This window comes from Nerophis lumbriciformis, linkage group LG28, assembly GCF_033978685.3.
Source record: "Nerophis lumbriciformis linkage group LG28, RoL_Nlum_v2.1, whole genome shotgun sequence".
Taxonomy (NCBI): Eukaryota; Metazoa; Chordata; class Actinopteri; order Syngnathiformes; family Syngnathidae; genus Nerophis; species Nerophis lumbriciformis.
This window is the reverse complement of record NC_084575.2, coordinates 18,379,905-18,407,836: the sequence shown is the minus strand read 5'-3', so window position 1 is coordinate 18,407,836 and position 27,932 is coordinate 18,379,905. Positions and strand designations below refer to the sequence as shown.

Sequence of the window (27,932 nt, the reverse complement as noted above, 5' to 3'; positions counted from 1 at the left end):
AATAAACGGGGACGGAAGTTTGACCTGGTTATCTTCAAATGACGGCGTGATAAGAGCGCACGGTCACAATGAACAAAACTAAACACTGGCGGAAAGCGATAATCCATAAAAATAAATAAAAAAACAAGCAAACTGGAGTTTTGACCCGGAGAAAGCAGGGTCGATAAAATCTTTTTTTTTTTAAACGGACTTACGGAAATGCGCGTCCTTTCTGATTTCAATACGTAAAAAGACACAAAAAGTGCGTTGACGCCAACACTGCATAACTTTCCAACAAATAGCGCCCACTCATCCATGTTGATGGGCTCATATTGCTCATTCGTTTGTAGCCGAACTCTTACCACACTGGATATTTGGCTTTGTAATCATCTTTTTTCTACCAAATTTTGGTTACCTTGCGATGCTTCTCACTGGCGAGAAGTGACTAGCAAGGTTCTCTGTGCATCCTGTGTGTGTAAGCTATTCCGCCCACAGACACAAAGATCGTGGTGGACTGACCGGCAGAGTTACTAATTCTGCTGTTGGGGCGGTATAGCTCGGTTGGTAGAGTGGCCGTGCCAGCAACTTGAGGGTTTCAGGTTCGATACCCGCTTCCGCCATCCTAGTCACTGCCGTTGTGACACTTTACCCACCTGCTCCCAGTGCCACCCACACTGGTTTAAATGTAACTTAGATATTGGGTTTCACTATGTAAAGCGCTTTGAGTCACTAGAGAAAAAGCGCTATATAAATATAATTCACTTCACTTCACTGCTGTTGAATGAACCCTCTTGCACCCTGTTTGGGGGCGAGAGACGAAGAAAACAAGCACACGCAGACACGGCAATTTAAGTTATCAAGTTCATTTTCAGTCATCGTTCGATGGATCCCAGGCCAATTGGAGACTCTAAATTGGTGTGAAAATGACAAATGATTTCAGTTCAGTTCAGTTCAGCCTCAGTTTATTTCAAACGTGCATACGATGCAATGTAATGCATCACACATTTCCAGTTGTTTCATTACAGCACGTCCGAAAAGGAGCAGGAAGATGCGGAGCTTATTTAATCCGACCCCTTTTCATACCGTAGCAATTTTTTTCAATTTCCTTGTTCCCTGTAACCGAACAGTGAACAAATAAATAATTAATAAATACTACACCATAGTAAGTAAACAAATTTTAAAAACATAAATAATCTTTGTCTCAAGAAAGAAAAAGGGTTCAAGATGTTCATCATAATTCTTGTTCTGTGTACTTTGTGAACACTTGGAGTTTGAACAGTCTCTTAAACTGAATCATATTGGTGCTTTGTTTCATTTCATTGCTTAATCCGTTCCATCATTTAATTCCACATACTGATATACTAAAGGTGTTAAGTAGAGATATCCGATAATATCTGCCTGCCAATATTATCGGCCGATAAATGCGTTAAAGTGTATTATCGGAAATTATCGGTATCGTTTTTTTTATTATCGGTATCGGGTTTTTTTTTTGTTTTTTTTTATTAAATCAACATAAAAAACACAAGATACACTTACAATTAGTGCACCAAACCAAAAAACCTCCCTCCCCCATTTACACTCATTCACACTCTTCACACAAAAGGGTTGTTTCTTTCTGTTATTAATATTCTGGTTCCTACATTATATATCAATATATATCAATACAGTCTGCAAGGGATACAGTCCGTAAGCACACATGATTGTGCGTGCTGCTGGTCCACTAATAGTACTAACCTTTAACAGTTAATTTGACTAATTTTCATTAATTACTAGTTTCTATGTAACTGTTTTTATATTGTTTTACTTTCTTTTATATTCAAGAATTTTTCATTTATTTATTTATCTTATTTTATCATTTAAAAAAAAAAAAGTACCTTGTCTTCACCATACCTGGTTGTCCAAATTAGGCATAATAATGTGTTAATTCCACGACTGCATATATCGGTTGATATTGGTATAGGTAATTAAAGCATTGGACAATATAGGAATATCGGATATCGGCAAAAAGCCATTATCGGACATCCCTAGTGTTAAGTGTTGTACGAGCATACAAATGTTTTTAATTGGATTTTCCTCTAAGGCTATATTTCTCCTCCTTTGTTGAGAAGAATTGTTGTACATTCTTGTTTGCTTTGTGTATAATTTAAGCTGTTTGCAAATGCACCAAATTGTTGAATTTCAATAATTGGGATTTGATAAGTAAAAGGTTTGTATGTTCTCTATAGCCAACATTATGTATTATTCTAATTGATCTTTTTTTGTAACACAGTTAGTGAAAGAAGCGCACATTTGTAGTTGTTTCCCCATATTTCTGCACAATAACTCAGATATGGTAACACTAGCGAGGAGTAAAGAATATGAAGTGATTTTTGGTCTAGCACATGCTTTGCTTTGTTTATTATTGATGTGTTTCTTGCTACTTTATGCTGTATATTTTTTTACATGAGATTTCCAAAAATTTGTGTTTTTTTACCCTTTCAATGTCTCCTCTGTCTCTTTGTATTTGTGTTTGACTTTCTCTTCTACTGTTACCAAATAACATTATTTTAGTTTTACTGAAATTCAAATATAATCTGTTTTTGTCAAACCACCTTTTTAATTTGCTAATTTCTTCTGTTAGTATTTGTATTATCTTCTGTGTGTTCTCTCCTGAACACAATTATTGAAAATTAATTCATGGTCAATATGTCCAAAGTGAAAATGATTACCAATTGTCGACTGACAGACGGATGCTACAGCATTTTTTTTAATTTTTATTAATCTATCCAACAAAACAATACACAACAATACCGTAATAATGCAATTCCAATTCCAAAAAACCAAACCTAAGCCAGCAACATTCAGAATAGCAATAAACAGAGCAATTGAGAGGACACACAAACATGACACAAAACAATCCAAAAGCAGTCAGACAAAAATGAATATTATCAACAACAGTACCAGATTGTGGCGGTCCGCTCCCTGTACAATCAGTGTCAGAGCTTGGTCCGCATTGCCGGCAGTAAGTTGGACACGTTTCCAGTGAGGGTTGGACTCCGCCAAGGCTGCCCTTTTTCACCGATTCTGTTCATAACTTTTATGGACATAATCTCTAGGCGCAGTCAAGGCGTTGAGGGGATCCGGTTTGGTGGCTGCAGGATTAGGTCTCTGCTTTTTGCAGATGATGTGGTCCTGATGGCTTTCATCTGGCCAGGATCTTCAGCTCTCACTGGATCGGTTCGCAGTCGAGTGTGAAGCGACTGGGATGAGAATCAGCACCTACAAGTCAGAGTCCATGGTTCTCGCCTGGAAAAGGGTGGAGTGCCATCTCCGGGTTAGGGAGGAGATCTTGCCCCAAGTGGAGGAGTTCAAGTACCTCGGAGTCTTGTTCACGAGTGAAGGAAGAGTGGATCGTGAGATCGACAGGCGGATCGGTGCGGCGTCTTCAGTAATGCGGACGCTGTATCGATCCGTTGTGGTGAAGAAGGAGCTGAGCCGGAAGGCAAAGCTCTCAATTTACCGGTCGATCTACAAACCCCGTTTCCATATGAGTTGGGAAATTGTGTTGGGTGTAAATATAAACGTAATACAATGATTTGCAAATCATTTTCAATTGATTATTATTATTATATTATTATTATTATTATTATTTTTGCAAATAATCATTAACTTTAGAATTTGATGCCAGCAACGCGTGACAAAGAAGTTGGGAACGGTGGCAATAAATACTGATAAAGTTGAGGAATGCTCATCAAACACTTATTTGTAACATCCCACAGGTGAACAGGCAAATTGGGAACAGGTGGGTGCCATGATTGGGTATAAAAGTAGATTCCATGAAATGCTCAGTCATTCACAAACAAGGATGGGGCGAGGGTCACCACTTTGTCAACAAATGCGTGAGCAAATTGTTGAACAGTTTAAGAAAAACCTTTCTCAACCAGCTATTGCAAGGAATTTAGGGATTTCACCATCTACGGTCCGTAATATCATCAAAGGGTTCAGAGAATCTGGAGAAATCACTGCACGTAAGCAGCTAAGCCCGTGACCTTCGATCCCTCAGGCTGTACTGCATCAACAAGCGACATCAGTGTGTAAAGGATATCACCACATGGGCTCAGGAACACTTCAGAAACCCACTGTCAGTAACTACAGTTGGTCGCTACATCTGTAAGTGCAAGTTAAAACTCTCCTATGCGAGGCGAAAACCGTTTATCAACAACACCCAGAAACGCAGTCAGCTTCGCTGTGCCTGAGCTCATCTAAGATGGACTGACACAAAGTGGAAAAGTGTTCTGTGGTCTGACGAGTCCACATTTGAAATTGTTTTTGGAATCTGTGGACGTCGTGTCCTCCGGACCAAAGAGGAAAAGAACCATCCGGATTGTTATAGGCGCAAAGTTGAAAAGCCAGCATCTGTGATGGTATGGGGGTGTATTAGTGCCCAAGACATGGGTAACTTACACATCTGTGAAGGCGCCACTAATGCTGAAAGGTACATACAGGGTTTGGAGCAACATATGTTGCCATCCAATCAACGTTACCATGGACGCCCCTGCTTATTTTAGCAAGACAATGCCAAGCCACGTGTTACATCAAAGATGTAACCAAGATGGATGGATGGATGGAGTATCAATATTAATAACAATTTCAACATAGTAGTTGATTCAACATTTTTCATTAACATTATCATTACATAAAAAGTGTCACAGTGGCGTACACTTGCATCACATCTCGTAAGCTTGACAACACATTGTGTCCAATATTTTCCACAAAGATAAAATAAGTCATATTTTTGGTTCATTTAATAGTTAAAACAAATTTAAATAAGGGATCCTATTTTCCAATACATGACTCATCATTATCTAAACTAAATGCAGTTTGGTTACTGATAGCATGAGCTTAAGTCTGGCTGGCATGATGGAGTTGAAACAAAAGTGCGTCATGAACAGTAAGTCGCTGAATCGAGAGGCAGGGAAAAAAACAAAAACATTCAAACTTGATGTCATTCTTTATTCATAAGGCAATTACCAGTTTGCATACTTCTAAACAAACCCAGTCTAAATGACACACTACATAATCATTTTGTTGAAGCGGCTGAAAGTACGTGTTGTAACCATGCCGTGTTCCCTAGACTCGCACATCGTCGTGAGCTGCAGACCCCCGGCCTTAGAATGTCCTGGTTGTTGGCCATGTGGGTCAGCCTCAGCTTCCTGCTGCTGCTGTGCCAGGCCTCACTCTACCAGACCATCCAGCAGCACCACGTGGCCCGTCCCGGTCGCACCGACATCCTCACCCTGGGTAAGTGTGCCCTTTTTTGTCCGATTTTTGGCCTGAAACGGGGGGTTGCGAGGTTGTGACTCCCTCCTCGGCTTTGGTGGTGTAGAAAAGCGACGGCTGCAGTATGTCAGAGTGATCCGCCACAGCTGTGTACTGTAACGTGATGATTCGCCACGCTCGCAGCCATGTACAATAAGCAATGGCTAAATATGCTTTTAATTTGCATCAGATTTAGTCATACTCTGATGTTCATATACATTTGGTTGCATTTATGGAGAAGATACACACTTGTGTGGTTTCTTTCTGCGTGCACAGTTGCCAGGCATTTGCATGTGACTATTGCACCCGGAGTCTTGTTGGCAAATGACTACAACCGAGCTAGAGGCAAAGACCTTCATTAAGGCGCCGGTAGCCAAGGGAGCTTTGATCTCGGTGCCTTGGACGGAAATGACAATTCCCTCTTTTGGAATGGAAACCTTTGGCAATTAAGCCGGACTCCTTTTTGCACTGCAGGGGCAAGCGAGTCGAGGGGAGAGTTCATCCTCTGATTATGAACAAGCTTACCAGCATTGGTAAGAGCGTAAAGAGAGCGTGTTGCAGGCAAGGGGGAGCTTTTTTTTAGTAGGAAGCAAAAAAGGCTTTCCTTAAGCTTCTAACAACGAGTGTCCCGTCTCTCGCTGAACCCTCAGACATTAACGGGGAGCTCTCCCCAGGAGCCAAGCGTCTGTTAAAAAGACGCTTCTTCTGCTTAGTTCTCCCTTTGCAATGCCTTACATTTGAAGTACAGCACAAAAAAAACCTGGAGGAAATCCAAAATCCATGCCTATGTTGGAGTTTTCTGGGGCTTGAGCAGCATGTAAGGATTCTGACTTTCTTTGGTATGAAACAGCTGACACAGACAAATGCGAACTCTGATGGAAAGTTCTCCAAGTACCCCGCCGCTGTTAATTGGAACAAGAGGTTGACGGATGAGCGACAGTGAGATAGGGATGAATTTTTTAAAGGCTGGCTTTCCTCTCCGGCGTTCTTTTTTTTTTTTTTTTGACTGGTTTGGTGGCAAAGATGTACAAGTAACGTGCAAGCTTCTGTAAGTGTCTTGTGAATAATGCAGTGGTACCAAAGGGGAACGACCAGAAAAAAAAAAAAACTCTTCCAACCCTTTGTTTTTCAACCTTTTTTGAGCCAAGGCACATTTTTTTTCATTAAAAAAATACGGAGGCACTCCACCAGCAGAAACGGTAAAAAATGAAACTTTGTTGTTGTTTTCCTGTGTGTAGTGCTTTAGTTCCTGTCTTGCGCTGTTATTTTGGTGGCTCTTCCTGTTTTGTTGGTGTTTTCCTGATGTTGGTGCTTTTACCTAAACTGCTATTTCAGTTGTGCAGACGCTATCCTTCTTTGTGTTGACATTGTTGATTGTCACGTAATGTACGGACACATACTGTAAGTCTTTGCAGTCGTCCAGCATTCTGTTTTTGTTTACTTTGTAGCCAGTTCAGTTTTACTTCTATCTATCCATACACTCGGGTAAAACGGAATCCATCCTGTTTGGGTCCCACATCAACCTTAAGAAAGTCAATGACTTCACTATAAAAGTGGGTGACATTGTTATCACCAGGAAGGATGAGGTCACCTACCTAGATTCCATTCTAGAGGCTAATCTTTCCTATGATAAAATGGCAACCAAGGTAATCAAAAAGGTCAACCAACGAACGAGATTTCTCTATAGAATCTCCTCTCTGGTCAACAAAAGCACCATGAGGATTGTAGCGGGAACACTCGTTCAACCCTTTTTCGATTACGCATGCACCTCCTGGTACCCTAGCACCTCCAAAACCCTCAAATCTAAACTCCAAAGATCCCAGAACAAGCTAGTCAGATTACTTCTAGACCTCCACCCCAGATCCCACCTCACTCCTACCCACTTCTCCAAAGTGGGCTGCTGTAATTTTGTCGCGGTGATCACTTAAGAGAGGGCTAATCTACTTTACCCAAGGCCACATTCATTAAATTTGCATTTCAGAAATTGCAATGTGTGTGTTGATGCGTAGTGCTAGGGGGTCAATTGACTCTAATTTAATTTTTGTTGTGTTTTCATCAACGGTAAATGAAGTTGTGCTACTGTATATCCCCATGCTTTGACAGTAACATCACTACAGTGGAACCTCGATTTATGAAATTAATTGGTTGTTGTAGATGGTTAGCAAACCGAAACGTTTGCATAGTGAAGCAAAGTTCTCCATAAGAATCAAAGTAACATGAATAAATCGTTCTAGCCTCGACAAAAGTCTATATTTCAGTGAAAAACTGCATACTTTGAAGACAATATAATGTATGTATATATGCATGTGTATATGTATATATACTGTATATGTATGTATATATATATATATATATATATATATATATATATATATATATATATATATATATATATATATATATGTGTGTATATATATATATATATATATATATATATATATATATATATATATATATATATATATATACTGTACATATATATATATATATATATACACACATATATATACATATATGTGTATATATATATGAGTGTACAGTGTGTGTGTATATATATATATATATATATATATATATATATATATATATATATATATACACACATATATATACATATATGTGTATACAGTGTGTATATATATATATATATATATATATATATATACAGTGTTTGTAATAACAGCATTATATAATAGTTTTACAAGTAACGAGTATTCTAATTAATTTCTTTTAGGTACGTTACATTGCCGTTGGTGACAGCATGATGTAACGTTACATTTCATGTTGTTTTATGTCAACAACAAAACAAAGCCAGAAGTGCCGCAAGTCCAATGTAGGAATTATCTATCAATCCAACATAACAAGGGGGTAATGGCTCAACAATCTGTTTATTATCCAAACAACACAACAACATTACAGCAAGCTTAAATGCCAACACACACACACACACACACACACACACACACACACACACACACACACACACACACACACACACACACACACACACACACACACACACACACACACACACACACACACACACACACACACACGCGCACACACTCTCCCTCTCATACACTCACACAGGCAAAATCATGTTACCTTGTGTTGACTAATATTTGTGGCAATGTTTCAGCGTGCTAAACAAGCATTGGCTTCACGTAGTCACCGCTAGCAAGGTAAGGCGATCCTTTATCAGCTTGTGTCCCGGTAGTGCCTTTTCTTTCGCTGGAATAACGGTCCGCTGCGGCATCTTTTTGGGTCTCATCACAATTAAAGACTTGCTGCAGTACAAATTCCCCTTCGCTGATAACATTTTCGAAAGGGAGGGGCCGCAAGCTGGAGGCCAAATAGCTAAATTGGAAGCTCAAACCCGTTGTCTATCAACTCGAAGCTACACAGCAAGATGGTGAGAGTTTGGATGAATTTAAAACGTTTCTGATCACACAAAGTGATCTGTAAAACAAGCTGAGATAATTCTCAACGAACTTGAAGTATTTTGTCCAGGGGATTATTTGTAATGTGTACATTTTAGACTTAGACTTAGACAAACTTCATTGATCCACAAGGGAAATTGTTCCACACAGTAGCTCAGTTACAAAGGATGGAAAGGATAAGGATGGAAAGGATCGTGCACACAAGGGCACAAAAAGAGGGCAAAAACAAAAGGTATAAAGTAGACTAAAAATGTGTTTCATACAGAATGTGCTTGTTCTATTTTTGGCCAAAGTAACCAATCTAAAGTTGTCTTTATTTTTAAGTTTATATGCCATGATTTTACCAGTCTGGCTCACTCGGGAATATACTGTTTCCCACCCGTTCCACTAAGTTAAAATGAGTTTGACACCCCTGCTTTAGACTGTGGGACTTCATTCTGAATAATGACACTCTGACGCCCATCGGATTACAGTTTGTAATTGAAGTACTCTCGGGGAAACATTTTAAAATCTTGCTGTGGACAACAACCACGAATAGTGCTAATCTGCAGGCTTCCAAAGGGATCATGGTCAATCATAACTGGGCACTTGGAGATACTGTACTGGCCGGGCAATGTAACATCCGTACAACTTGCTATATCATGTTTTTTTTTTTTTTTTTGAAGAGGATTAAACTGACATCAATCTTACTCAGCTGATAAGTGCCACTAACCAGAACTGCTTTCTCAAAATTGAAATGCTATGATGAATATTTGAATTAGAATTGATTTTATAATTTGAGAGCCTCTCTGGTTTCACGGAGTCCAGTAGCCTCGGATATAAATAGATGTTGCTACAGGGGAAATACAGATGTCTTCTTGTGAAAAGCCATTGCTTGTCATACTCTCATACTTTGTCTTCTGCTATCAAATAATGTATTTTGATATCAAAACCAGGATGATTGCATCTGTGATCATTTTCTTAGGTGAACCGTGGCAATAGACTGTAACGGGGTCTAAAACAAATGCCCTTATAATGCTAAAAGATAACGTTGTTATATTGTACGGGACTGCATCATATCAAGATGTCTTCCTAATGGTATGTCCCTCTCACATTGCTAAATACGTGAACAAATATATTAGAAACGCTTCTCAGTGTGACGCCTCGCTTTTATTGATTATTTTTGAAAGTCTATTTATTTAATGAGATAGTTTATGTGGAGGTATACCTAATGTTGGCTTTGGAGGTCCCCACGTCTGCAGTCCCCTCCAAGGTTTCTCATTGTCATCCCATTGGGTTGAGTTTTTTCTTGCCCTGATGTGGGATCTGAGCCGAGGATGTTGTTGTGGCTTGTGCAGCCCTTTGAGACACTCGTGATTTAGGGCTATATAAGTAAACATTGATTGATTGATTGATTGATTGAAGAAAGTGAATTAATGTTTATAACTGAATACATTTACATATGCATAACAATTTGTAATTGTTTTAATGAATTAAGAAACATTTATGACAACCTTTTTCCAAAACACAATATAGAATGTGAGATATAACAGAATAATGCATACATTTATCATTTGTTTTCAAAACGCTTACAAAAAAGTGGGACCCCAAAAATTTATTGTGGGACCCCATTTTTTATGACTTGATGGGGTCCCTTAGAACCTATTTTGAAAATACCTAGCGCCAACACTGGGTATGTCATGTCAAGTGATCACAACAAAACAGTTTTTCTAACTGGGGAAAAACTGCACTTCAAGATGTTCAATATTTGTTAAAGTGCATTTTTCCGAACAGACATTGAGAGTCCATTTTATTTGCATGATTGTTTACTTATTTGGGACAATTTCAAGTTCCTAACGTCCAATTACATTAGTAAAAAAAAAAAAAAGAGAATGAAAATTCAAAGTTTCTTGCGTTTAAATGGAATACCGTATTTTTCGGAGTATAAGTCGCTCCGGAGTATAAGTCGCACCAGCCGAAAATGCATAATAAAGAAGAAAAAAAAACATATAAAAGTCGCACTGGGGTATAAATCGCATTTTTTGGGGAAATGTATTTGATAAAACCCAACACCAAGAATAGACATTTGAAAGGCAAATTAAAAAAAAAAAGAATAGTGAACAACAGGCTGAATAAGTGTACGTTATATGACGCATAAATAACCAACTGAGAACGTGCCTGGTATGTTAACGTAACATATTATGGTAAGAGTCATTCAAATAACTATAACATATAGAACATGCTATACGTTTACCAAACAATCTGTCACTCCTAATCGCTAAATCCCATGAAATCTTATACGTCTAGTCTCTTACGTGAATGAGCTAAATAATATTATTTTATATTTTACGGTAATGTGTTAATAATTTCACACATAAGTCGCTCCTGAGTATAAGTTGCACCCCCCGCCAAACTATGAAAAAAAACTGCGACTTGTAGTCCGAAAAATACGGCACTTTAAATACTATTATTAATATTATGTTTACATCAGTGCTTAATTTAGTCTCAAAATATTGCTGACAATAATATTGCTTATCGTTTTCAAAATGCTTACAAAAAAGTGGGACCCCAAATATTTACTCTGGGACCCCGTTTTGAAGTTTCCTAGCTCCAACACTGATTTCCCAGCCAACAACGTGGTTCCAACGTTAGACATCAACGTCGTCTTAATTTACAAACACAAGTATTTTGCAATGTTGTTTCAAAGTCCCCGTGACTGCGTGGGTTCCCTTCGGGTCATACTTGCCAACCCTCCCGAAATTCAGCGTCTCTCCCGAAAACCTCCCGGGACAAATTTTCTCCCGAAAATCTCCCGAAATTCAGGCGGAGCTGGAGGCCACGCCCCCTCCAGCTGCATGCGGACCTGATTGAGCCTGTTTTCACGTCCGCTTTCCCACAATATAAACAGTGTGCCTGCCCAATCACGTTATAACTGTAGAATGATCGAGGGCGAGTTCTTGGTTTCTTATGTGGGTTTATTGTTAGGCAGTTTCATTAACGTCCTCCCAGCAACACACAACAGCAGTCACATTTTCGTCTACCGTAAAGCAGTTTGTCTGCCGTAAACAGCAATGTTGTGACACTCTTAAACAGAACAATACTGCCATCTACTGTACATGCATATGTGACAATAACATCTAGGGCTTTTAGAGAGTGCAGTGCACAACTGCGCACACAACAAGGAGACGAAGCACAAGAACGAGGAAGATACAGCCGTGGCGACGCCGACGACGAGTAAGATGAAGAAATACGCTTGTAAGTTCCAAGCCGCAGCTGCAATTGGACCTGGATAGCCTCCGGGAAGAAGTAGTGGACTACCAAGTGCTTGGCAGTGAAGATCTTCCTCAGGAAGCAAAGATTGACCGGTTTTGGGCCATGCTAGGGAGAGATGGAAGATTCCAGACTCTAGTGCATTTGATGAAAGCACTTTTGTGCGTGCCACACAGCAATGCATCATCAGAGAGGGTGTTCAGCATGGTTAGAAAAATAGTGACAGAGAATAGAACAAGGATGGACAATTCAACCCTTAACTCAACAATGAGTAGATGAGTGTTATGTGTGTGTATATGTGTAAATAAATGAACACTGAAATTCAAGTATTTCTTTTATTTATATATATATATATATATATATATATATATATATATATATATATATATATATATATATATATACGTAAGGCAATGTATGATGGCAATATATATATATATATATATGAAATACTTGACTTGGTGAAGTCTAGCTGTAAATATACTCCTCCCCTCTTAGCCACGCCCCCGCCCCCGACCATCAGTTTTAATGGACATGTATGTATAATGTCCTGTGCCTGCTGGGTGGAGAGCCCAGCGTGTTAAAATTGTTAAAATCATCTTTTAATTAAGCCATAGTGGACGTCACAGAGCATTCTCCATGGACGGCGAACACAAAGACAGGAGATAATGTGTCTGTGATTATCGTAGGTGTGTTGTCAAGGTGATGCTGAGCCGAGTGTTCATGTTATCAGTCTTGTTGAATAATGTCGGAGAATTCACCTTATCTACTTCCTGCAACAAATCGCTGACACCACATACTCAAAAAGGCGTATATCCAGTTCAAGATCAGGGTTTTTTATTGTTTTTTTGTTTTTTTTGTCTCTCTGCCTGTTTCCCAAACGTTTCCATGACAAATGGCTGCGCCGAGGCAGAGACTGAGTAGCCGTCCGCCTGACTGCTTCGTCACCTGTTCGGGAAGCGCCGCTGCTCTCGTCCCCGGCGAGCTCCTCGCCTCCCCACGTGTCCCGCTCCCGCGCCTGAAGATTGATGGCGTCCCGATTCCGTGCAGCCAATTCTGCTCTCTCAAGAAATAATCCACTTCATTGACGGATGAGCTGAATGTGACATGACACCCGCCAGGCGGGCCTTACACTCTCCGCACCTGCCAAAAAGCGGCGTGCTCGACTGCTCGCCGCCTCAGACAAGCAGGGCGGCGTTTGACAGCGCGCGGTATTCAACTCCATCGGCAGCCATGTAAAAGTGGAACCAAGCTGCGTCGTACATCCGTCAGCGCTGTCAGGACTAATTGTCGCTGCCGCACGGACAGATGTAAAAACAAGAATTCCCCAGTTTCATTGATGACGAGCGATACAACATCGTTATTACGTGTACAATATGCATTATTAAGCAAAGGGATGTATACAGATGCCATATTCATTATACCTCAGTGCCCAGAGGGGCTGTGTAAAGATAAAGGCATTTTATCTGCTGCTTTGTTTTATTATGACTCTGACAGGGCAGTTTACGAGAGCCTATGATCTAATAGACGAGCCTTATTCCTGGTCCAGGTGCAGCTGTAAAACTGGCCTGTAACTCTTTTAAAGCAGCGTGGTGCCGATGTTGCATATACCGCTTTTTGATCGGTGGGTATTTTAGTACACAATTTGAGGCCCCATACGCAATGCTCAGTGTCCGCCCTGAGATCGGTAGGTCGTGAGTTCAATCCCCGGCCGAGTCATACCAAAGACTATACAATGGGACCCTTTACCTCCCTGCTTGGCACTCAGCATCAAGGGTTAGATTTGGTGGTTAAATCACCAAAAATGATTCCCGGGCGTGGCCACCGCTGCTGCTCACTGCTCCCCTCACCTCCCAGGGGTTGAACAAGGGGACGGGTCAAATGCAGAGGACGCATTTCACCACACCTAGTGTGTGTGTGTGATAATCATTGGTACTTTAACTTGAACTTTTAAGAAATGATTGCCACATGCCAAGATTTAAAATGTTATTTTAGAAATGTCCCCAGTTGCAGGAGCTATTTTCTTATTTTTAGTCATTGACAACATAATCTACAGAGCCCCTAAAGGGACACGGATGTTTTGCAAGATCTCGCAATGAACCGGAAGTAAAACAGACAAAGCGATGCGGGAGCCTACCCATCATTTGTGCTCTGTTGTGGGACCATAATACGATTTGATGTCTTTATATCAGGGGTCGGGAACCTTTTTGGCTGAGAGAGCCATGAAAGCCAAATATGTGTTTCCGTGAGAGCCATATAGTATTTTTTAAAGGCCTACTGAAATGCGATTTTCTTATTTAAACGGGGATAGCAGGTCCATTCTATGTGTCATACTTGATCATTTCACAATATTGCCAATATTTTTGCTGAAAGGATTTAGTAGAGAACATCGACGATGAAGTTTGCAACTTTTGGTCGGTGATAAAAAAGCCTTGCCTGTACCGGAAGTAGCAGACGAGTAGCGTGACGTCACAGGTTGTGGAGCTCCTCACATCTGCACATTGTTTACAATCAAGGCCACCAGCAGCGAGAGCGATTCAGACCGAGAAAGCGACGATTTCCCCATTAATTTGAGCGAGGATGAAATATTCGTGGATGAGGAAAGTGAGAGTGAAGGACTAGAGGGCAGTTGGAGCGATTCAGATAGGGAAGATGCTGTGAGAGGCGGGTGGGACCTGATATTCAGCTGGGAATGACTAAAACAGTAAATAAACACAAGACATATATATACTCTATTAGCCACAACACAACCAGGCTTATATTTAATATGCCACAAATGAATCCCGCATAACAAACACCTGCCCCCTCCCGTCCATATAACCCGCCAATACAACTCAAACACCTGCACAACACACTCAATCCCACAGCCCAAAGTACCGTTCACCTCCCCAAAGTTCATACAGCACATATATTTCCCCAAATTCCCCAAAGTTACGTACGTGACATGCACATAGCGGCACGCACGTTTGGGCAAGCGATCAAATGTTTGGAAGCCGCAGCTGCATGCGTACTCACGGTACCGTGTCTGCGTATCCAACTCAAAGTCCTCCTGGTAAGAGTCTCTGTTGTCCCAGTTCTCCACAGGCCAATGGTAAAGCTTGACTGTCATCTTCCGGAAATGCAAACAATGAAACACCGGCTGTGTTATCCGGCACACCAGTCAAGGGGTGCATTCTACGGCGGGGGTGCGTTATCCAGCACAACACCTGCCGCAATACACCGCTTCCCACCTACAGCTTTCTTCTTTGCTGTCTCCATTGTTCATTCAACAAATTGCCAAAGATTCACCAACACAGATGTCCAGAATGCTGTGGAATTTTGCGATGAAAACAGACAACATAATAGCTGGCCACCATGCTGTCCCAAAATGTCCTCTACAATCCGTGACGTCACGCGCAGACGTCATCATACCGAGACGTTTTCAGCAAGATATTTCGCGCGAAATTTAAAATTGCACTTTAGTAAGCTACCCGTATTGGCATGTGTTGCAATTTTAAGATTTCATCATTGATATATAAACTATCAGACTGCGTGGTCGGTAGTAGTGGGTTTCAGTAGGCCTTTAACACTGAATACAACTAAATGTGTGCATTTTTAAGTATGACCAACATTTTTAGAGTATAATAAGCCTCTTATTCTTTTTATTAACATTGTTATTCTGAAGTTAACCAATAATAAATAAAATACTTCTTACCATTAATAAACATGTGCGGAAGAAAACGGATTGATGGATTAAAATGCATGAGAATGTTTTAAATTCTGAACGTTATTTTTAACACTGATTACCAGTGGAATTATTCATTACTTATCGTGTTAAGCAATGTCAGCTAAGATTTATCTGAGAGTCAGATGGAGACATCGAAAGAGCCACATCTGGCTCAAGAGCCATAGGTTCCCTACCCCTGCTTTATATGTTAGGCCAATACTAAAATAGAAATCAATAAACTTCTCCCACGGATGATGGGTAGGCTCCTCCACCGCTGTGTCTGTTTTACTTCCGGTTCACTGACATAGGAAAAAAAAAAGCTTTTGCGAGATCTCGCAAAACATTTTGTTCCCTCCATGTCCCTTTATGGGCTCCGTAATAATCTTACGTTTAGCACGAATAAAAAAGGGACAAGCGGTAGAGAATGGATGGATGGAAGTATATTATGTCTATTCTAGCTTAAATATGTTAAAATTGAGAGCATCACCATTCAAATAAGATATTTTGTTTTTTCCCCACTTTGAAAACATTGTTTAAAGATTCTGAGAGCAGGGGTAGGAAACCTTTGGCTCTTGAGCCAGATGTGGCTCTTTTGATGACTGCATCTGGCTCTCAGATAAATCTCAGCTGACATTGCTTAACATGATAAGTAATGAATAATTCCGTTTGTAATCACAGTGTTACAAATAACGTTCAAAATCTAAAACATTCTCATACATTTTAATCCATCCATCCGTTACTGCACCATGTTCAAAAAGTCGCATTACTGGTAAGAAGTATTGTATTTACTATTGGTTAGCTTCAGAATAAATGTTATTAAAAATAATAACAGACTTATTATACTCTAAAAATGTTGGTCTTACTTAAAAAACGCACACATTTAGTTGTATTCAGTGTTAAAAAAATATGATATGGCTCTCACGGAAAAAATATTTTAAAATATTTGGCTTTCATGGCTCTCTCATCCAAAAAGGTTCCCGACCCCTGGTCTGGAGGATGCTTAATTTCAGAAATGCAAAATGAATACTGCTTATTTTCAGGATAAAATACTTATTTCTAGCTAAAAAGTCCAGCTAATTTTTAGATGTACAAATCTTAATTCAGGATGTCTTATCAAGTAAAATTGACAGATTATTTCACTAGTTTATAGTAGTCTTTTTTATTTTATATTTACTTGGCTCTTGTTTGCAGTATGTTCTTTTAAGATATACTTTTCCTGCTGTTATTACAGTGGATGCCAGGTGTATATCCACCCATGGCATTTGTTTACATTCAGGGTGCTAGCTTGCTGTTAGCGGTTAGCTATCGCATCCTCCTACGGTGTGTAGTGAAGCATGTTTAGCTAGTCCTCATCCTGCAGGGATGATACTTGTAAGAAACTTACTTTATCCGTCGCCATGGAGGGGAGGATTAGTCATTTAGAAGTAGCTAAAGCACTGCCGACTGCGAATGGACAATCGCCGCTAGCTAGCTAGCCATGTCTTAAAGCACCTCTTCCTGAGAGCGTTTCAGTGTTATAACTTGACCTTTATCGTCAATTTTTAGGCCAAAATTCGTCCGTTTTCCCTTTTCTGTCTACACACTGTGTCTGATTGTAAGTACTCCGCGATTGTGCGCTGCCGAACATGCTCTTCTGCTCGCAAATCCAGCAATGTCATGACGTGACGACGCGCCATCGTGCCCGGGAACTAGGGATGTCCGATAAGGGCTTTTTGTCGATATCGGATATTCCGATATTGTCCAACTCTTTAATTACCCATACCGATATCAACCGATATATACAGTCGTGGAATTAACACATTATTATGCCTAATTTGGACAACCAGGTATGGTGAAGATAAGGTCCTTTTTTTAAATATTAATAAAATAAAATAAGATAAATAAATTAAAAACATTTTCTTGAATAAAAAATAAAGTAAAACAATATAAAAACAGTTACATTGAAACTAGTAATTAATGAAAATGAGTAAAATTAACTGTTAAAGGTTAGTACTATTAGTGGACCAATCATGTGTGCTTACGGACTGTATCCCTTGCAGACTGTATTGATATATATTGATATATAATGTAGGAACCAGAATATTAATAACAGAAAGAAACAACCCTTTTGTGTGAATGAGTGTGAATGAGTGTAAATGGGGTAGAGAGGTTTTTTGGGTTGGTGCACTAATTGTAAGTGTATCTTGTGTTTTTTATGTTGATTTAATAAAAAACAAAACAAAATAATAAAAAAAACGATACCGATAAGTTCCGATATTACATTTTAAAGCATTTATCGGCCGATAATATCTGACATCTCTACCGGGAACCGGTACTTTTCAAACAGAAAAGTACCGTTTTTTTATTCATTTGTACCGCGATACTATACCAGTACCGGTATACTGTACAACCCGAGTGAAAAAGATAAAAAACTGGATTCAAAAAAATAAGTTGGCCCTGTACTGTACATATTCTATTAATCCTGCCATTTTTTACTGGCAGAATGAAACGCCGCCAGATGTGCTGAGCGATGAAACCTTGAATTTATGCGGGGAAGCCATGTGTTGGCAAATGAGGACGGATTTGAAAAATACACACTCCAACTTTGAACTGATGTTCTGGCGTTTTCAGAGAATGTTTTAAAATGTTCAGAAATAATGTTCAACTTGGAGCTCATTTCCATAGTTGGAATAGACGCCTCATTACAATCGCAGTGAGCCGGCAGGCGGAACACACAAGTGAACACAAACTTCCTCTGCATATTCTAAATTTGTAATCGTGCAGCTTCTTCTGTGGAGGTGTTGGAGCTTCTACAGACTTCCTTCATCTCCACTATCCACAAGAACATCTTTCCACATAAGCTGCCCATTCTTTTGCTAAGTCATTAAATCGGCCTCATTTGCATTCACATTATAGTGTGGGGACTAATTAGTGTGGGAAATTTATAGCTAAACAAAATTCAATTAAACCGTGTGAATAGATGCTGCGGTCGTCATATTTTTATGATGCTGCAAATGTCTGATGTGTTGTTCATAGGGAGAAACATTGGAATATTAACAAGATGCACACATCATGACAGACTGAGGAGAAAGGCTATGATTTTTACGTGATGGTGTGTGAATGTGAGTTATTGTCTGCGACCTGGAGAGGGACAAGCGGTAGAAAATGGATGGATGGTGTCATTTTTGACCAGATAATGTGCTGACACCTGATTAATATTTAGTTGCAAGAAAAGGCAGAAAAGATTAAAAAAAAGGTTTTTAAATAGGGATGTCCGATAATATTTATATATATTCCGACTCTTTAATTACCGATACCGATATCAACCGATACCGATATCAACCGTTATATACAGTCGGGGAATTAACACATTATTATGCCTAATTTGGACAACCAGGTATGGTGAAGATTAGGTCCTTTTTTTAAATATTAATAAAATAAAATAAGATAAATAAATTAAAAACATTTTCTTGAATAAAAAAGAAAGTAAAACAATACAAAACAGTTACATAGAAACTAGTAATGAATGAAAATGAGTAAAATTAACTGTTAAAGGTTAGTACTATTAGTGGACCAGCAGCACGCACAATCATGTGTGCTTACAGACTGTATCCCTTGCAGACTGTATTGATCATTCACCGAACCCGAACCGTAATCATAAAATGATGTTATTATATTAAAGAATTACTAATAAAGATAAAATTTACGAACGGAAAGTTACAGGAATGGACACATGATTCCATGTTTACATCTCATTGTGCAACATGTGAATGTTTTAGTGGGAACTAAATGCGATATCTGAAAGGGGTACACATTATTTCCAAAGTAGGACCCCCCCCCCACCCAGACATATGATACTAGTACACAGCTCATGAAATACAATATGTTATAGTTATTGTAAGTGGGCCAAAACACTTACAGTATATTAGAAAATAATCTCATGGAAATGACTGCCGTCATTTGATTACAATAATAAAATATTGAACTTGTTATTTAGTCAGGTTCGATTCTCTATTCGATTAGTCGATTCTCTATTCATTCAATACATAGGACTTCAGCAGGATCTACCCCAGTCTGCTGACATGCAAGCAGAGTAGTAGATTTTTGTAAAAAGCTTTTATAATTGTAAAGGACAATGTTTTATCAACTGATTGCAATGATGTCAATTTGTTTTAACTATTAAATGAACCAAAATTATGACTTATTTTATCTTTGTGAAAATATTGGACACAGTGTGTTGTCAAGTTTATGAGATGAGATGCAAGTGTAAGCCACTGTGACACTATTATTATTTTTTTAATTTATTTATAAATGTCTAATGATAATGTCAATGAGGGATTTTTAATCACTGCTATGTTGAAATTGTAACTAATATTGATACTGTTGTTGATAATATTCATTTTTGTTTCACTACTTTTGGTTTTTTCTGTGTCGTGTTTGTGTCTCCTCTCAATTGCTCTGTTTATTGCAGTTCTGAGTCTTGCTGGGTCGGGTTTGGTTTTGGAATTGGATTGCATTGTTATGGTATTGCTGTGCATTGTTTTGTTGGATTGATTAATTTAAAAAAAAAAAAAAAAAAAAAAAAAAAATACAAACAAATTAAATAAATAAATAAAATAATACAAATACATTTTTTTTAAATGAGAACCAATTCGGAATCGCACAACGTGAGAATCACAATTCAAATTCGAATCGATTTTTTCCCACACCCCTAATAAATAACATACTGTAATTTGATTTTGGTATAATTTTTTTTATCTTGATAGATTTAAAAATTAACACCAATGAGTTGACTGATGAACATTAAATTGAATAAATTAAAATACATTTATTCAGAAAATATAAATAATGACAAAGACCCCAAAAGGGACAAGCGGTAGAAAATGGATGGATGGATGGATGGATGGATGGATGGATGGATGGATGGATGGATGGATGGATGGATGGATGGATAGAATATTATAAACCGCAACATGTAAGTGTAAAAAGAAAACAACAACATTATGATTTGTACATTTTCAGAATGTGCTTGTTCTATTTTAAAAAAAAGAAAACAATCTAATGTTGACTTTACTTTTAGGTTATCGTGCCGTGATTTTACCTGTCCGGCCCACTTGGGAGTAGGGCTGGGCAATATGGCCTTTTATTAATATCTCGATATTTTTAGGCCATGTCACGATACACGATATATATCTCGATAGTTTGCCTTAGCCTTGAATTAACACTTGATGTATATAATCACACCAGTATGATGATTCTATGTGTCTACATTAAAACATTCTTGTTCATACTGCATTAATATATGCTCATTTTAAACTTTCATGCAGAGAGGGAAATCACAACTACCGTAAGTCAATTGACCAAAACTGTATTTATTAAACACTTATTAAGCAGTGGCACAAACATTCACGTCATTTCCAAAACTGAAAGTGCAAGATTGTCAGAGACATTTTAAAACAAGCTATTAGTGCACTTTTGTGCATGATGTCACTAAGATGACATATCAAAACAACACTAAAACAAAGTGCACTTTTTGTACAGAACGCCACTATGATAGTTTAAAACAAATAAAGTGCACTTTTGTGCATGATGTCACAAAATATATTTCAATAACTGTCAAATGAAAATTAGCTGCATAGTAGGAAATCAAAATTGTGTATGTCCTTGCTATGTAGTAGGTTCCTGCGCACATTATCTCCTTCTGTTCTTGACTATTTTTTTTCATACGGTGTTGATGTGGAAATGGAAGATGCCAGGCTCAATCGGGTCAGTGCCAGGTGCTTTGGCATTTTGTTGGGTGTGGCACTGGCCGGAGATGTTGACATGCGGAGTTTCAAGCACTTCTTATTCTCTATCAGGTGACTTTTCAAATGATGCTACAAATTAGTAGTGCCGCTACTTTTTGTAGCAACACTTTTGCCGCATACTTGACATACTACGTTTGTCTGTTCAACATCTTCCCGCTTGAAGCCAAACCACCGCCAGACGACGGACCCTGTACTGTTTGTCTTGGGAATTAATTCTTCTTCCTCAATTTGTATTACCACTCGCACCGCTCCGCTTACACCACCTGCCACAGCTAACTTTACCCATGCCGCTACTTCTCTGCTCGGCCAGGGCGTATGACGTTGCACGCGCGACGGAATGTGACGTATGGTGCGCTCGTTTTATCTCTCTGTGAGAAGGAGAGACAAGAAAGAGTGAGAAAAGGCTGTAGTGTAATGCCCGCAGCTAAAAGCAACTGCGTAAGAACGTCTACTCGAGTACTCATGATATAGTCATTTTGTACATCACACAGAGACAAACCCACGATATATCGAGTATTTTCGATATATCGCCCAGCCTTACTTGGGAGTAGATTTTTCTCCATGTGGCCCCCTGAACTAAAATGAGTTTGACATCCCTGCCTGTCTCCGAAGCAGAACCTCCAGGTTCTGTAAGAGCTTCTTCCCTCAGGCCGTAAGACTCTTGAACGAATCATAATTAAATTATCCCCTCAACTCCCCCCAAAATGGATTAACTCGCTGGAATAAAAAAGACAATATAACATACATCCATAAACGTGGACGCATGTGAAAAAGTGCAATATATTTATCTGTACAGTAATCTATTTATTTATTTATATATATTTATATATATTTATTTATCTTATATATAAGGGCTTCACGGTGGCAGAGGGGTTAGTGCATCTGCCTCACAATACGAAGGTCCTGAGTAGTCTTGGTTTCAATCCCGGGCTCGGGATCTTTCTGTGTGGAGTTTGCATGTCCTCCCCGTGACTGCGTGGGTTCCCTCCGGGTACTCCGGCTTCCTCCCACTTCCAAAGACATGCACCTGGGGATAAGTTGATTGGCAACACTAAATTGGCCCTAGTGTGTGGATGTGAGTGTGAATGTTGTCTGTCTATCTGTGTTGGCCCTGCGATGAGGTGGCGACTTGTCCAGGGTGTACCCCGCCTTCCGCCCGATTGTAGCTGAGATAGGCTCCAGCGACCCCCGCGACCCCAAAGGGAATAAGCGGTAGAAAATGGATGGAAAATGGATGGATTTATCTTATATATATATATATATATATATATATATATATTTATATATTATTTATATTTATATATATATTTATTTATTTATATATGCACCTTTTTGCTTTTTTATCCTGCACTACCATGAGCTTATGTAACGAAATTTTGTTCTTATCCGTGCTGTAAAGTTCAAATTTGAATGACAATAAAAAGGAAGTCTAAGTCTAAGTCTAAGTCTTAATGTCTCTCACTATGCTACGGTGCAAACTCCACCCACAATAATAAACATATTGCTAAGTGCACATACCTCTCTAAACAATGTCAGTCGTAACCTTTTTTTTTTTTTTTTGTGGATTACAGAGATTTTATATCTTAAGATATCAAGGGATGCTTCCTCAAAAAGAGCAGCAACCCGAGCCCGCTTGCAGCTACTTGACATGTAAGTGTTTGTGTCTTTTTTTCCTCAACAGATAAACCACAATCCTATAATCTACCGCCACACTCGAGTAGACTTGCTTGGCAAACGGAGGATTTAGGTTGAGAGCTAATCAGCACCATGTGATCGCTCTCTTTCTCACACACGCACGCACACACACACGCACACACACACGCACACACACACCCAGACAAAATGCTCTTGGAGGTAATGAAAGCAGCCTTTCAAGACAAAACTAGGCAATAACTGCCGGATCATTCAGGTGCCAAACAGCACTCTCTTTGCACCCGGCCTCCCCGCCCCGCAACCTCCCTCCATCGCCGCGCCGCTATCAGCCCCTCAGACGATTTGTCATGGATCAGATGAGACAATTTGTCATGGATTAGTGCACTTAAATGTCTCTGTGATAGTGGAAGCAGTCACTGGAAAAGCTCAGGAATCCTATTACACTGCGTTTTATGGCCAGAAAGAAGGCAGGAGGAGTAGAGGTTGAATTGGCACTTTTCTTACCCTGTGTACCATTTCGGCACCCCCCATCACACACACACACGCACACGCACACACACACACACCCACACACACTCACAATCAAGCATTCACTTAGAAATCACTTCCGTCCATGGTCCTAAATTTGGAAACAAGACCAAACAAGGTAGTAGTGCAGTGCATCAATGTATCATTCTGTGAAAAAAAGTGGATTGTTAATGATGAGTCAAGTCAAATAGTCAGAATCCAGTGGGCATTTGTTTCAAACCCATAACAATGACCACTTGATGAAAGTGTCAAGGTTGTTACAAGTACAGTACAAAAGGGGGATTCATACGGCCCCGTTTGTCGCGGTTCACCTGACACATGAAACGTGACAAATTGGGGCGCGCTGTCCACTTTAGACGACTGTAGAGTGTTGGATATCTTAAAATGTGTTTTGTGGCGATTCCAACTTTGACCACAGTGTCAGTTCTCACTGCTGGACTCTAGAAAGAGCTTCCGCAGCCTCCGTAGCAGAACCTCCGGGTTCTGTAACAGCTTTCTTCCCACAGGCCATAAGACTCTTGAACGCATCATAATAATTCTCTCAATTCCCCCACCCCCAAAAACGGAATAACTCGCTGGAATATAAAGAGTGTCCGCCCTGAGATCGGTGGGTTGTGAGTTCAAACCCCGGCCGACTCATACCAAAGACTATAAAAATGGGACCCATTATCTCCATGCTTGACACTCAGCATCAAGGGTTGGAATTGGGGGTTGAATCACCAAAAATGATTCCCGGGCGCGGCAACCGCTGCTGCTCACTGCTCCCGTCACCTCCCAGGGGGTGATCAAGGGTGATGGGTCAAATGCAGAGAGTAATTTCACCACACCTAGTGTGTGTGTGACTATCAGTGGTACTTTAACTTTATAACATACATCCATAAACGTTGATGCATATGCAAAAGTTTAATATAATTATCCGTACACTAAATCTATTTATTTATATCTGCACCTTATTGCTCTTTCATCCTGCACTACAACGACCTAATGGGACAACATTTTATTCTTATCTGTACTGTAAAGTTCAAATTTTAATGACAATAAAAGTAAGTCTAAGTCTGTCTCTAAGTTGCTATGTAGAGTGGTGCTTTCCATCATTTTCAGCAGACTACATAGCAAAATGATCAAACCCCCCACACTTTCCTCTCACGCGACATTCACCCAGGAATGAGGCCATATGAATCAATTCCCTACTGTATGAGTATCGTTTACATTTTAACCGATACCAGTGTGGAATCGGTGCTTAGAAAATAGAAACCCTACACATTTTAGGTAAAAAAAAACAACATTTCCTTTTCATTTTCATAATATACTTCAGTAATATAAAATACAATTAATAAACTTTATGAGAAACCAAATTGTCATAATTATCCTAGCAATACTAAACAAAGAATGGGTCAAAAAAGGTCCTAGTTCGTGAATGCAGCTTACTCGCCATTGCTGTGATTACATATACTGTAATATTGTACATGGTAATTGGGATTTGTTATATATTGTATATATATAATAAAAAAATATAATATAATAAGACAATATATCAGTATATATTATATACTGTATATATAATTGCTACTATGGTAAACTTTTTGTCTACTTCATACCTTTTGTTTTCGCCCACTTTTTGTGCCCTTGTGTGCATTATCCTTTCCATCCTTATCCTTCCCATCCTTTGTAACTGAGCTACTGTGTGGAACAATTTCCCTTGTGGATCAATACACTTGGTCTAAGTCTAAGTCTATTACCAAAGCCTTTTTTGACACTAAATTTATGTAACTGAATCTATTTATATCAAATTATGCTGACAATATAATTGAATAAACATCTGTGATCCAAATACTTATGTTTAAAAATTCAGTTTGTTAAAATAGAGTGTTTTAAAAACGTGACGCTCTGAGATGCCATGGATTGCTTCAGTCTTAATTTACTGGAAGTGGAGTTTTGAAGCAACAATCTTTTCTGCACTGAATTTCTAAACCCTGAATTTTTACACACATCCTTTTTATGAACATAATTCTAAAACACTAGATTTAAAGACACCCGTTTTGCTGAGGAATATTTATTCAATGAAATTGTTAATGGAAATATTCAGTTGCATGAATTGATGTTATAAGGACACAAATGATGTCATCGTGATTATGATTGATGATCATGATACATTTTCGGTCGATCATGGTGAACAGCTGTGAGCATATAAAAATCGATCAAATGGCAGAAATGTCCGTGACAACAGCCAATTAGAGTCAACCTTCTACCGCTCCACTTTTGGTTGTTAAGGTACCGCAGAAGAAAACAGAATGGCCAAACTTGGAGTGAAACGCGAATAATACAAATATTAACCGGGACTTGGCCTTATCTATCAAAACCTCCCTTCATGTAGAAAATCATTGACAAAGTGGTAGCTACGCAGCTAACCTCATTTTTGGAACAGCATGATATTTATGATAAATACCAATCTGGCTTTAGGTTATTTCACTCTAACGAAACTGCTCTTTTGAAAGTTTCCAGTGATGTGATTATGGCCGCTGACTCTGGTCGCTACACAGTTCTGGTTTTACTCGATTTGATATCTGCCTTTGATACTGTGGATCACAGTATACTGATAGATCGCCTCAAATCTGAGATGGGGTTTTCTGGTGCAGTTCTCCAGTGGTTTGCTTCTTATATAAATGGAAGAACTTTTAATGTTGCTTTTAATGATGTAATGTCAAAATGTGTCCAACCTGTCATGTGGTGTGGCCCAGGGTTCTGTTCTGGGACCTGTTTTCTTTTTGTTGCATCTCATGCCACTTGGGAGGTTGATCAGTAGTTTTAAAAGTGTTTCTTATCATTTCTATGCAGATGATATTAAAACTGTTATGCTCCTTCAATGATTCAGAGTTTCACTTTTTATCTGAGTTCTTGGAGTGCGTATCCTCTATTAAAAACTGGTTGACCTCAAATTTCCTCCAGATAAGTTCTAACAAAACGGAAAAAATTATAATTGCTCCCGATAAAAAGATCCCCCGGATCAAGAACTCCCGTGGTGCTCTGGGTGCATCTGTTAAAAGCAGCCTCAGAAACCTTGGCGTTGTGTTTGATCAGTCAATGTCCAGTGACGTGCGGTGAGGTTCATGGCTGGTGAGGCACTGACTTCCTCACAGTCAGATTTACAAACATATGAACCCTAAAGAGTATCTTATTCACCATTTGATTGGCAGCAGTTAACGGGTTATGTTTAAAAGCTCATACCAGCATTCTTCCCTGCTTGGCACTCAGCATCAAGGGTTGGAATTGGGGGTTAAATCACCAAAAATTATTCCCGGGCACGGCGCCGCTGCTGCCCACTGCTCCCCTCACATCCCAGGGGGTGATCAAGGGATGGGTCAAATGCAGAGGACAAATTTCACCACACCTAGTGTGTGTGTGACAATCATTGGTACTTTAACTTAACTTTAACTTTACACATACAAACTGTAGCACACAAAAAAGCACATTTAATAAAAAAAAAACGTTATTATGGTCTTACCTTTATGTAATATATTGGGTTGGAGGCAATAACCAGGCGAGGTGATGAAGTTTGTCTCTTCACTGTAGACTTCAGAACAGACTCACACACTTGACGTCAGGTGCGCAACACCACGTAAATCGTTGGCCAACCAAAAAGTAACCACAGTACGCTATAGCCAACATTCACCAGGAGATGGCAACAGACAAACATAGATCACTCTATTGCATTCCTCCCCTTTTAGAAATGTAGAAGTTACTCAAAAGAAATAAACACCCCAACCAAAAAATGCAGCAGCTCAATAAGAAGCCAAAAAGTGCAAAAACATTAATGTTCGTGTTGGAGGAGTTGTGAATGAATGAAATATGAAATCCGTGCTGCAGTCTGCAGGTGTACCTAATGTTGTGGCCCTGCAGTCATTCACAACTCCTCCAACACGAACATTATTGTTTTTGCACTTTTTGGCTTCTTATTAAATAACTTTTTTAAATAGATTCAATCTTGCACGTGGAAAGTTTAAGTGTGGGCTTTAGTTGATATAACACTCCCGTCAGGGGGTGCATTCTACGGCGGGAGTGCATTCTCTACCACCAGGAGGCGGGATTACTGCGAGCCTCACACAGTGTGTCTTAGCAGCAGTTTTATGATTGCTCAGCACAAGAAATACGTTACACACATACAGTTGTTGACAAAATACACTGTACATTATATACCTCAGCTAACTAAACTATGGAAATGTATAATATAGTTCATATAGCAATACGGTCTCACTGCACAGCAGGCCAGCAGTTAGCCGAGTCCGCAATCCATGG

The 27,932-nt window shown here is 39.3% G+C and overlaps 1 protein-coding gene across 2 annotated transcripts in view; it reads left to right on the top strand.

The window, feature by feature from the left end:
* The window catches only part of LOC133570951 (chemokine-like protein TAFA-1), a 439,541-nt gene that overhangs the window by 16,371 nt on the left and 395,238 nt on the right, over nucleotides 1-27,932 (top strand). For both annotated transcript variants that reach the window (XR_009810257.2, XM_061923817.2), the window contains exon 2: nucleotides 5,093-5,259. Coding sequence is in view for 1 of the 2 variants with exons in the window: in XM_061923817.2 (XP_061779801.1) it covers nucleotides 5,133-5,259 (127 nt within the window). In the remaining variant the exon portion in view is untranslated. The remainder of the gene's footprint in view (nucleotides 1-5,092; nucleotides 5,260-27,932) is intronic.